The sequence below is a fragment of the Raphanus sativus genome, chromosome 6, assembly GCF_000801105.2.
Source record: "Raphanus sativus cultivar WK10039 chromosome 6, ASM80110v3, whole genome shotgun sequence".
Lineage (NCBI taxonomy): Eukaryota > Viridiplantae > Streptophyta > Magnoliopsida > Brassicales > Brassicaceae > Raphanus > Raphanus sativus.
In genome coordinates this window covers 41,375,718-41,387,831 of record NC_079516.1, presented here as the reverse complement: position 1 = coordinate 41,387,831, position 12,114 = coordinate 41,375,718, and the positions used below count along the sequence as shown (strand labels likewise).

At 28.6% G+C, this 12,114-nt stretch overlaps 1 protein-coding gene across 1 annotated transcript; it reads right to left on the bottom strand.

Annotated features, from left to right (window-relative positions):
• Positions 1 to 3,224: 3,224 nt before the first annotated feature.
• LOC108809788 (uncharacterized protein At1g24485-like) lies at positions 3,225 to 7,876 on the bottom strand. The gene is made up of 5 exons (XM_018581931.2): positions 7,671 to 7,876; positions 7,036 to 7,570; positions 6,020 to 6,564; positions 3,536 to 3,706; positions 3,225 to 3,454 (listed from the first exon to the last, which is right to left on the bottom strand). The coding sequence occupies exons 1-5, from the start codon at positions 7,807 to 7,809 to the stop codon at positions 3,372 to 3,374; spliced, it is 1,473 nt and encodes a 490-aa protein (XP_018437433.2). The 5' UTR covers positions 7,810 to 7,876; the 3' UTR covers positions 3,225 to 3,371.
• Between the last annotated feature and the right edge of the window lie 4,238 nt (positions 7,877 to 12,114).

Below are 12,114 nucleotides of genomic sequence, written 5' to 3'. Positions count from 1 at the left end.
CGGTGCATTAGTGCTAGTATTACCGTCGCACCCACATTATGTGCATTTAATCAATTGTTGGTTTTCAGTTCCGTCTACCCTGTTTGTTTGACTGATCAAATAAACATATCGTGGTTGTCGATTTATTTAATTCTGATGACTTAGTCTGACCGGTAAGTTAGTCTCTTTTATCAGATAATTGCAAATTAATTAGTGTATCGAATAATTCCCAATTACAATACTATATAGCAAACTCGGTTTTGACTTTTTGACACACAAAGAAATACTTTCTCCGTCCCACTTTAAATGGTGTTTTAGGATTTTTATTTTGTCTTATTTTAAATAATGTTCTCACTAGTATAGATAAAATTTAATATGATTTGAATTTTATGACCAATTATAAAATACTGTACTTTTTTATTATTGGTTAAACTAGTTTTATTTAATGTATTTTTATGTTACCAAGATAAACTACATAAAAATATGTGTTTTCTTAATCTATGTGCAATAACCTAAAACATCACTAAAAGTAGTACAGAAGAAGTACACAACAACAACTTAGCCGCTTTGTAATCTTCGTTGGTTTGACGCTAATATGAGCAGCAAGACGCAAGATAATAACCGCCCGTTCAAAGAAAGTAAGGTTTTGATTTCTTTCTTTTTTCCTCTCTAATCGAATACTTCCTTAGACCACATTTGTTTCAACTCGATATAAAAAATCAAGTGTTTCCACACTATGAGAAATATCTCTCTTGATCCATTTTCTTGAAATTAAAAAACTTCGGAATTGGGTGGTTACAATATGCATGTAAGGCAACTGAGATAGCAGCTACAAGCTAAGGGCAGAGGAACACATAGACATGGAAAGAGTGGTCACCGTGGGCTATGGCTAAAGCTTCTGTGATGACTTTATTGTTCAGCTTCCTAGCTTGAACTACATCAGGGTTTATAATAAGTTTTCATATTATTTACTTATTGCTTCAAACTCTTTTCTTTTTGCAATATGAATGACTATATGTTTTAACAAGATGTAACTGCCAACTCTCATAATAGTTAACTAGATTCTGACCCGTCCTTAAAAGGACGGGTATATTCTTTGCTTTACATTTTTCTTAAAAATTTAATGATCATATTTGTGTTTTAGTCATATTTTTATTTTTAATTTGTATAATACATTTTTAAAAATAATTAATAATTTTTTTTAATAATTGTATTAAAATAATTAAACCACACCTATATAATATATCATGTTGTTGTTTTAATATAATGGATCAAAACTTCTTGCTAATGATTTAAAAATATTTTACAAAAGTACGATTACAAAGAAAAACATAAATGCACCCACCCTTTCAAATTAAGACATGATCATGACCTATTAATATATGTGTAATCCAACTATTTTAATAGAATATATTAAAATTGTTTATTAATCATTTTAAAAAAAAATATATTTAAATAAAAACACAAATATGACTAAAAAGACACAAATATAAAAAGTAAATTTTCTGAAAAATATAAAACAAAAATATACCCGTCCTTTTAAGGCGGGACATAATCTAGTATATGATTATTAGTGGGTCATTAACTGAAATGTTCTCTAATAATTTTATTATTTTTTCTCGAGCTATCAACAATACTGTTAATTTTTTTCAAATATTGATTAACAATATAATGGTCCATGAATATTTATAAAGTAAGTCAATTAGTTTAGGTTGTTACACAATATTGTAGATTTGTCAATTAATTCTGGGCCAAAAAATCTTTTCAAATATTCCCGAAATACTAATAAGATATATTAATCGAATATGCAGAATTAATGTCCTGATTTTTTTAATGACTAAATAACATATGCTGAAATTAATGCATTTTCCATATAAATTTAAGAAAACGTGAAAAACCTATTTGAACATGGAAAATCCCCAAAACAATTTATAGTTAAGATTTTAAGAATTTTGTTAAAACAAAAAGTTTATAATTAACTTTTTAATAATGGATTAGATAGTTAGGTAAGCTTCTGAAATTGGTGGGTTTCATTGATTGTTGTGAAATATGATTATTGTAAACATGGTTTCTGTATATATTATCTATATTGTTGTATTAGAAAGATACTAATTATCTGTTACAAATATCCCCCAAAAATCAATTACATTACATATAATTAAATAACCATATGTACCGTAATTGTTGGACTAACGATATACACCATAACTGGGAATTTTTAATGCAATATTTTAAATAAACCATTTTCAAGGTGTAATCAGCCATGTATCATGACTAAAACACCCGAATCCCAGTAACATCTTTTTTTTTGGAGCAACTCCCAATAACATATGAAGTGAATACTATAAAAAATTAGAGAAGAAGCCAACCTTACTGAAGCAATTAAAAAAACATGTGTAGACTTTAAATTTATTTTGCCGTATCCATAATAAAAGTATGAGTTTGTAATTTACTTGCTAATTACAACGACCGAGAAGAAAAGGAGCCGTTTAGATCATTAATCCTCATTGTAAACTTTTCAATACATTTAGACTAAGACCTCTGTATATGACTGTATCTGGCTTTACAAAAAAAAAATATGAATGTATCTATAGTTTTTAGGAACATGAACCCTAATAAATAAATAAAAACTTTACACCAGACTAAGACTTCTGTATCTATTGAATACATTTTCTCATCAGACATCTCAATTGAAATCTCAAAAATCTAGAATTTCTTCATTTTTCTGAAAAAGCTGTATCATCGTTAGTGTTGCTCTTTTTGCTCCAATATTATCTAAAAGTAAAAACACTATAATACGTACAGTTCTGATAGCATACATAAAGTGTTTGGTTAGATTTAATAAAAGGAAAAGGAACTTAAAAGTAATTAGGTGTTGCAATAAAAAAAGAAAATCGTTGAATATATCAATAATAAAAAGTATAGGTTTAAATGATTCAATGGCAGAGATCTGTAAATATATTCAAAACAGAAGGATACTTCAAAAAAAAGCCTTCTGTTTTAATAGTATTGATGATATATACATATATATTTAATTAAAAATATACATATATATTTAATTAAAAAAAAGTTTAACCAACTCCGGCATGCGTTACCTAATTCCTCCCTTTCCATGTGTACTACAAATCCATGTATCAACAATTAATTTTACTATCATGATCTATCCGGTTTGGAGCTGTCATGCATGGTCCATATTCGTATACTGTATATAGAACATATTAGAAAACCATATTGGATTGGTGAAATCAGTGATAATGCCGATATCTTAAAGAGAATGTGATGAAAATATGAGTTTAATAAATATCATAAATTTTAAAAGTAAATTTAGAATAATAAAAGTACATTTAGAATAAAACACTTGGATGTAGCTCGTTGACAACTAGGAACCAATCTCAATGATGATCATCTTGAACAACATAGGAGTGGTCTGTATCACTAGAAAACTGCTGTTCAAATAGAGGTGACATTCCCGTGCCTGTCCCATTACAGATAGTAACGATTACTTCTCATATGTACTAAATTTTTTAATCCAGTAATATCAACTATATAGACATACCGGTGGACGTAGTTGGCGTGGGATTGGACTGTGGCTTAGCATTTTGACGCTTTCTCAAGAAAATAGCTCCAAACGTTGATGAGAGAATTGCAAACGCAGAAGCGAACGTAACTCCAAGAATGAGTGGTAATTTGTTTTTCTTCTTCTTTCCTCCATTGTTTTTTGCCCCACCTATATATAGTCATCATAGAAGGCCGTCTAGTTAGTTGTTCTGCGTAAAGATAGTAAAAGTAAATCATATATTATACTCCTTCTGTTTTATAACAAGTGTTATTCTAATTTTTCTTATACAAATATTGTCACTTTACAATTCTAGTGCTAATTATATTTAATTTAAACTGAAAATTAATTGTAAATTGTATTAATTTTATAAATAATTTTATTTATCTTAAATATTATTCGTCAAAACGTAATTAACAACAATTTGCATATATTTCCGTTACTTTCTTAATCTGTATAAAAAATATTAAAGTGACACTTATTTAAAAATGAAAGGAGTACTATTTTTTGGTGCAGCATGTATTATACCATTATTAAAACGAGAAGTTATTTGCCGAATGAAAACGGGTGAAAACTCTTAACTACGGATTTGATCCCAAAAAAAAACCCTTAACTACGGATAATCTTTGCTCGCAACTGATTTGTTTTTATCAATCAATAGTGTGGATCATGAATCTTGTGCGAATTACGTTTTATATTAGAAAATATTGACACATTAAATAAATAAGGGGGAATTTAAAGATAAGAAAACGTTAGTAGTTATGTTGCCACTCCTCCAGAACCTAATTAGTTACCATTATACCAAACGGAATATATTAATATCTTTCACGAAAAAGGGGATGGAGGGGTTTACGCTTAGATTGTTCAACTAGGTGTTTTCCTGCACCATATGCAGTAAAAGAATTTTAAAATATTTTTTAATAAATAAATATAAATTATATTTTTTTAATATTATAAATTTTCTTTTTTCTTATCAATATTTTAATATAAATTTGATTTAACTGAACATTAAAATTAAAATAAAAAAAATTTGTTTATCTTGAATTATATTTAAGAATGTGCATGTATATATTTAAAATTATAATCTTAGGTAGATTTTTCTATCTATTTATTTTAATTAAATATATTAAATAAATATGTAAAATTGCATAATTGTCAAAAATTAAAATTAAACAATATTTATAAAATCTGTAGATATATGTAAGAAACTAATGATTTTACGATTTAATTTGATTTTATGATTTAATTTTTATAATTTTCTAAAAATATGTATATATTTTTGAAATATTTTTAATTTAAATGATATTTCGAAATTTGAAATGCCATAATTGAATATATTTATTTTAATGATGATTTATGAGTTATTACCATATTTTTAAAAAGTCCAAAAATATAAATCGACAATAAATGTAATATATGAGTTATTATCATATTTTAAAAAGTTTACCAAAAATATAAATTAACATTAAATATAATTTTCCATATCATATTAATCTATAAAACATGTCATCAATTTTATTAGCCATGTCACAATTATTAATCAAGATGTTTTCCTGCACCATGTGTAGTGATGAATTTTTTAAAAGTTAAATTTTATATTTTAAAATGTAATTTATTAATATTATATATTTTATTATTTTGACCAATAATTAATATAAATATCATTAATTAAGCATAAAATTAAGAGAATTTTTTTATTTTAAATTATATTTAAGAATATATATGTATATAGATAAAAATTATTTATTTCATTTGGTTAAATATATTAAATCAACTTGTACAAAATTACTAAAAATCATATAAAATTGTATAGTTATCAAAAATTAAAACTAAATAATATTTATATAATTTGTAGATATTTAAAAGAAACTAATGATATTACGATTTAATTTTTTTTTTAAACTTCAGAAAATTTAGAAAATTTTAGATAATAAAAATTTTATAATTATAAAAGTAAAGTTATATAATATTTCGAAATTCAAAATGTCATATTTGAATATATTTATTTTAGTGATGATTTATGAGTTATTACCATATTCTACAAAGTTTACCAAAAATATAAATCAATATTAAATGTAATATAAGAGTTATTGTCATATTCTAAAAAGATTTCCAAAAATATATATCAGCATTAAATATAATTGTCTATGTCATATTTAACCATATGACATGTCATCAATTCTAATAGCCACGTCACAGTTTTTTTTTGTGAGAACGATTGTAGAGAAGACATATGGCAAATCACTTTAAATATAATATATGAGTTATTGTCATATTCTAAAAAGATTTCCAAAAATATATATCATATTAAATATAATTGTCCATGTCATATTTAACCATATGACATGTCATCAACTATAATAGCCACGTCACAATTTTTTTTGTGAAAACGATTGTAGAGAAGACATATGGTAAATCACTTCTCAAATATATACTAGGGGATATCATACTATATTTCATTTAAAATTAGAAATATAAACTAACCTCCAGAATTATTATTACCACCGCTACTTTGGCCTCCGCCTCCGCTTCCGCCTCCGCCTCCGCCTCCGCTTCCGCCTCCGCCTCCGCCATTCCGGCTGTTACTTATTGAAAACAGCTCCACACCGTTAATGATGGGTGGCAAAACCGAGTCGCCGGTGGACTGAAATACTATTTGGGACCCTGATGTGGCCACTACATCTCTCAAAACGACTTGAGTTGCTTTCCCAAAAACCGGAATGATGGGACCGGAACCCACTTGGGTGTCATCCAAGAAAACGTTGAATGACCGCTTTTGGGTCCGACCTAGAGTCTGAGGCTCCGAGAAGTAAAGAGCCAAATATACCGGTAGACCCGTTAAGGGGAGCGCCAAGTTAGAGAGTTTTATGCTCACTCCTAAAGATGACGATGCCTTCGACATAACAACCTCTGGCGGCTTGTTTGACGCCCCTGTGATGTCTATCGACGGGGCTGAGGTCGTTAGATCGGCCAGTGTATCATCGGCGCCTAACGGGTACCATGGCCTACCGTAAGGATCTAACGGGTAGCTGAAATAAGTTCAAACACAAAGATTAGATACAATTATTAAATCTGTATTTTACAAATAATTTCCGGCCCTTGCCAATATCTCGTTCAAGTTGGGACCAACTTTGGTCACATGGACTCAATCTCCTCACAAAGGGATCCTTGAAACCAAGTCAGTTATCGCCACTTGGCAATCGGAAGATAACTAAATTAACAATATAACCTTTAATCAAAGTAATAATGAACTAACACAATTATAATAAATGCACTCGAAGGATTATAAATATTTAAAAGTGTTATATATAACAATGATAAAAATTAAAAATCATATGCTAAAATGGTAGATTAGTAAACTTAAGTTTAGTTAGAAAACAACGTTACTAATTTTTTTACCTGTCTGAAATAATTATATGTTTTTAGAATACGATTATTTTATGAAAACAATGATTTGATTTAATTAGAGCTCCATGTTTTGAATAGGCATATATATATACCTTATACTCTCTTTGGCACCGCAAGTAGTTCTTTGTCGGGTAATCAGACCTTCATTGGGACCAAGATCGGCGTACATTCCGACGTCTAGGCTGTAAACCTCAATAGAAGATATAAAAGGGTTGTCGGATGGAGACGTACGGATGAGGCATACGCTAATACTCTCATTCGCCGGAGCAAATATCAACTCCGAGTAATAGAACGTCTCCTCGTTGTTGAGTAAAGACTCAGTGATTTCAACAGAATCACGGTGTTTCCCATCATAAACCAAGTCGAAAGATGGAGGCGAAAAGTTACCATCGTAGTTCTCGTAGTAGAACTTTGTCCTCACGAGTGTTTTCTGGCGTTTTGTCACCGGTATGTTTGTGTAGCAGTTGGTTTGGCCAGTTGGAAAGTACCGCAGGGTGTTGATGGGCTTCGTAACAACGTCTGGAATCTTCATGGGCTCGCCGGTCGTGACGAAGCCTTTATCTCCGACCCATGTTACATTGTCCGAGTCTACGTAGGATTCCGTTGATCCACAGTCAATGCTTATACCTAATGATAGAATAGAACCAAAAAACGATGTGAGTTAAAAATAGTTGAAGTGGGTTAAAGCTAGTAAATAATTGATGGGGAGTTTTATGTTTGTACGTACTTTCTGCGATTGAAAGGATTGTGGCTAAGAGAGAAAAGAGAGTGCTGAGATGAAGAAGCGCCGCCATCATCAACGAGCTTATTAACTTAGATACATGCACACAGACGTAATATATAGGAATTAAATGAAGTATGCTCATATCTAGTTGACTTGACTTTTTGAGATTATCCAGCTCATATAATATTTCCACAGCGGTTCTGATCTGGATTTTGGTTTTAGAAAATTGTGATTTCAAATTAAGGAACCGCGTGAATGTTGGTTACATTTTATAAGTTGTTTATTGACATTTTAAAATATATAGATATAAGTTATTTAGATATTTTTAAACTCCTACAAATATATTTGGATTCAGAGCAATCTGACTCAAACCCTATCCGAAAATTTATAATGACCGAACAGAATTTAATTTAAAAATTTAAAAATTTGATACACAAAAACCGGTATGTATCTGAAGGTGGGTGTTTATGTCTAACTGGTTATGTAACAAATAAATTCTTTTTATTAACTGTTTGAATTCTTATCACTAATGTAGCAAATTCATTTAGATATGTGAAATTACTATTGTTAACACATAAAATAAAATGACTTCGAATTATTATGATAAATATAATTAATGAAATAGTTTGGAAGAGTAAAAATAAAATAAATCACATAATAAAATATTTTAAATAGGTAAGTTAGGTTTTGTACTTATATAATAAATGATATCAAATTATTTGGAAAAACAATAAACGAAGTGACTAAAATTAGTCTAAAAGGAATGAAGAAAATATAAAAAAATCACTTAAAAATAGGTAACTATAGTTTTGTACTCAGGTTTTAATACAATAGAAGGTAGGGTGTCAAAACCAAACAACTCACCGCATTTAATATGTTATGCAACATGAGAACATATGGTAATTGACCATATTTTATTTAACCAATAAATTTGAAGTTTCATAAAAATTAATAAGAAATGTTTCCCGAAAATAACATAAAACTTGAATTTGAGTGCAAATATCTATCTTAAATTCAGTTAAATGTAAAAGTAATACTAGTACATTATAATTATCTTCGCATGACTAAAAAAAACTGAAAATACTTTTACGGTTATAATCATGAGAAATCTTCCAAAAAAAGTATTTTACGAAAATATTTCTCGAAAAGTCTATTTATGTATATAATCTAAAATTCTGAAAACGTATGCTCAGCTCATATCAGGAAGATTTAATTTCGATAACATGCTTGATCTAAGGGAAAATTTAATTTCTTTTTGAAAAGGATCAAGATCTGTATTTAACTCGAAAATATTTTGATTTTATCTGATTTTGATATTAACTTAAGTTCATGGATTGTATCTTCTAGTCTTTTATACATTATATATTTTTAATTCCTTCTTGGCTGACAACTTTCTTAATAACCACTAGCTATATTTTACTAATTAGAGCAATTATATAAGGAAACGTAGAAGTGGCCACTTCGTTTTTTTTTTTAATAAACTTGAGATCACTTATTTTTGTATGGTACATGCTTGTTTAGGAAGAATAATAGAGTTTTGTTCAACTTATATGGTTGACTTAGCACAGTGGAATATCGAAGTCAACGGGTTTGTATTATATATCTATACTAGATCATGATCCGCCCGGTCGGGCGTGTTTTCATATTTTTTGGAAGCATGAGATATGTTTTTTTTTGTTATGAAAACTTTTTTTATTTTTTTTTGTACATTATAAAGTTAATTATTTAAAAAAAAATTATTACATAATTACTCGGTAAATTTTATTATATTCTGATGTCTAATATATTATATGTGTCTGATATATAAATAAAAAGTGTTTAGTTTCGTCATTTTTATTATTATTATTCTTTTGGAGGTGATCGTGGGTGTGTAAAGATGATGTAGAATATCAGTATTTATAGTTTAGTTTTAGGGTAACAATAATGTATCACCGATATATTAACTAAACCAATTAAGTAATTTATAATAAATACCAAATCACAGTATATGGTTACCGAGATATTATGTATAATTGTAATGACTTGGTGAATGTGTTTTTCCATAAAATGTCTTCTTTGAAAGTAAAATTCGAGATATCTATATCTGTTATGTAAATAATTATATGAATATATACTACACAAATATTCTCTAAGGTAATTTCCTAATATATCTTATTAGCGAAATCACCCATAATTGTAAATATAGAATTATGGGTCATTTTGTTATTCTATTAAACAGGTTTTGTAAATAAATTTAATATTTTTTAGTGTTATATATTTTTAGTTTTATAATAGTTATATTTATATTTATATGTCTAGTTAACATTATTATTCAGACCCGTGCATATACACATAATTTCAATTTTATTAAGATACTAAACTAATATAAAACAATTAGTCAAACATTTGTTAAAATTTTGGTATTTTATATATTTATGTAGACAAAAAAGTATAATTAACATTTACAGTAGACTAATATAATAAAATTTAGTTTTATTTTATTTTGTTTTTATAATAAAATTCTAATTAAAATTATTTTATAATAAAATTATAATCATATGATTATTTTATAATAGATAAAAATGATACTTCTCTTTTAATAGAGAAGATATATTCTCAAAGAAATGTTATATGTATTCTTAAGGTTTGGTGGTATTAAATTCAATTTTAATAATATTACACATTACGTAATATAGAGGTAAATAGAATCTGTACATATATTTGTACATAATATGTTATGTAGAACCCGAGGACAATTTTAAAAAATAATCGTATGAAACTATGCACTAACTTAAATAAAGAAAAGATGGAGTTGCTAATCCTATGATTATAAACATGAATATATTTCAAATCTTTTAATTAGCGTTGGACCATTTATTTCCTAAACCAACAAAATAAAAGAAAGAGTCTCAGTCTATTAATGAATTCATGTGGATATCATATACCTATATAAGAGAGTGTGCATTTAATTTAAAATCTTACAAAATAATAGTTAGGTCCATTACAATGTTTCTATTTTAATAAGATAGATATGGCACATAACTTTAAAGTAAACGGCTCGGCTTGGCCACGTTCATCCATTTTCAGTTACATATCCCCTATATATTAAAAGAGAAGCATTTTTAAGGCTTTCCTTAAACGGTTTTGGTGAGAATGCATGAGAATGCTCCATTCCACGTGTCGCTCTGTGAGCGATTTTAAGAAAAACGGATCATTTAGTGCTTAGCTTTCTTTCTTTATTTGCTTCAATGACAAAAAACTTAACGATTTTTTTTTCATACTCGAACAGTTTTTCTTGACATTCTTTTTCATAGCTTTGACGTTAAATGAGAAAAAACAACCACAATAACAACATATAGTTTGAATCCCCATCTCAGTAAGGGAATATAGATCGTACCAAACTCACCACCACGAACCAGAAACATTTAGAAGCATTTCATGTCAACGATGGATGGACCCGAGTCATAGTTCTCTCCCTTCGAGTCTTGCCGTGTTCTGTCGCAGGTTCTTGACCCGAGATCGATGAGGCAGCACTTAGCGTAGACGAGGAAGACAACAGTTAGTGAGAACATTATATTGGCTGGAACTCCAGTTGCGAAGGCCAAACTCGCCTCGAAATCCGTGATGAGGTTGCCGTTTGCAAACAGGGAGAGCTAAGGGCTGAGGAGAGACATACTAGTAACTATGGAAGATGGTAAGAGAGAAGGAGAAGATTTGATACGTTGTACGAAGAAGAAACTTTATGTTTTTCATAGTTTTCTACTGTATATAAGACTATATACTACAAAACTTCTTTGTCCTTTATATTAAAATTTTACTTGCATCACACATTTTGTTCTCTACACTGATTTTTAGTTTAGTTCTCGGTCTACAACTATTACCCAACCATCACATCGAAAACTAAGCTTCCTTCTCGACCACAATTTTCTTTTATATCTCTGTTGAATTATGTGTTTGTAGAAGCGAGCTGATCGGTGGAGCTGATGTTTATATGGCTGTTTCTCGCAAGCATTACGTTAGTAATCAAGTTGTGATCAAACATTCAAAGGAAGTCTTGGATTCTGACAAGGCAAGTGGGTGAATCCTGTTCGCAAGCATTACTTATGAACGATATAAAGTGAAGATATAATAACTTCATACAATCCGCGCAATCCGCGTCACCGCGAGGTTGGTATCTGTTTTCGTTATGAATTCATGCACGTTCGTTTTTTTTTTATTCATGCAGGAACAATTTTGTTAATTGATGAGTTTGGTCTGTTTCAATTACCTAATCTTGAAACACATGTTTTTATTTATTAACATGCACGTAAGCTTGAAACCACTTTCTATGGCTTCGATTATGTCAGATGAAGAAGATATTATCGAGAACAATTTTTTACGTAGTTAAATTTGTATATTTATAACAATTTTATTTAAGACCTTTTTATTAATTAAAAATAACAATTTTTATTTATTAAAGATAGCAATT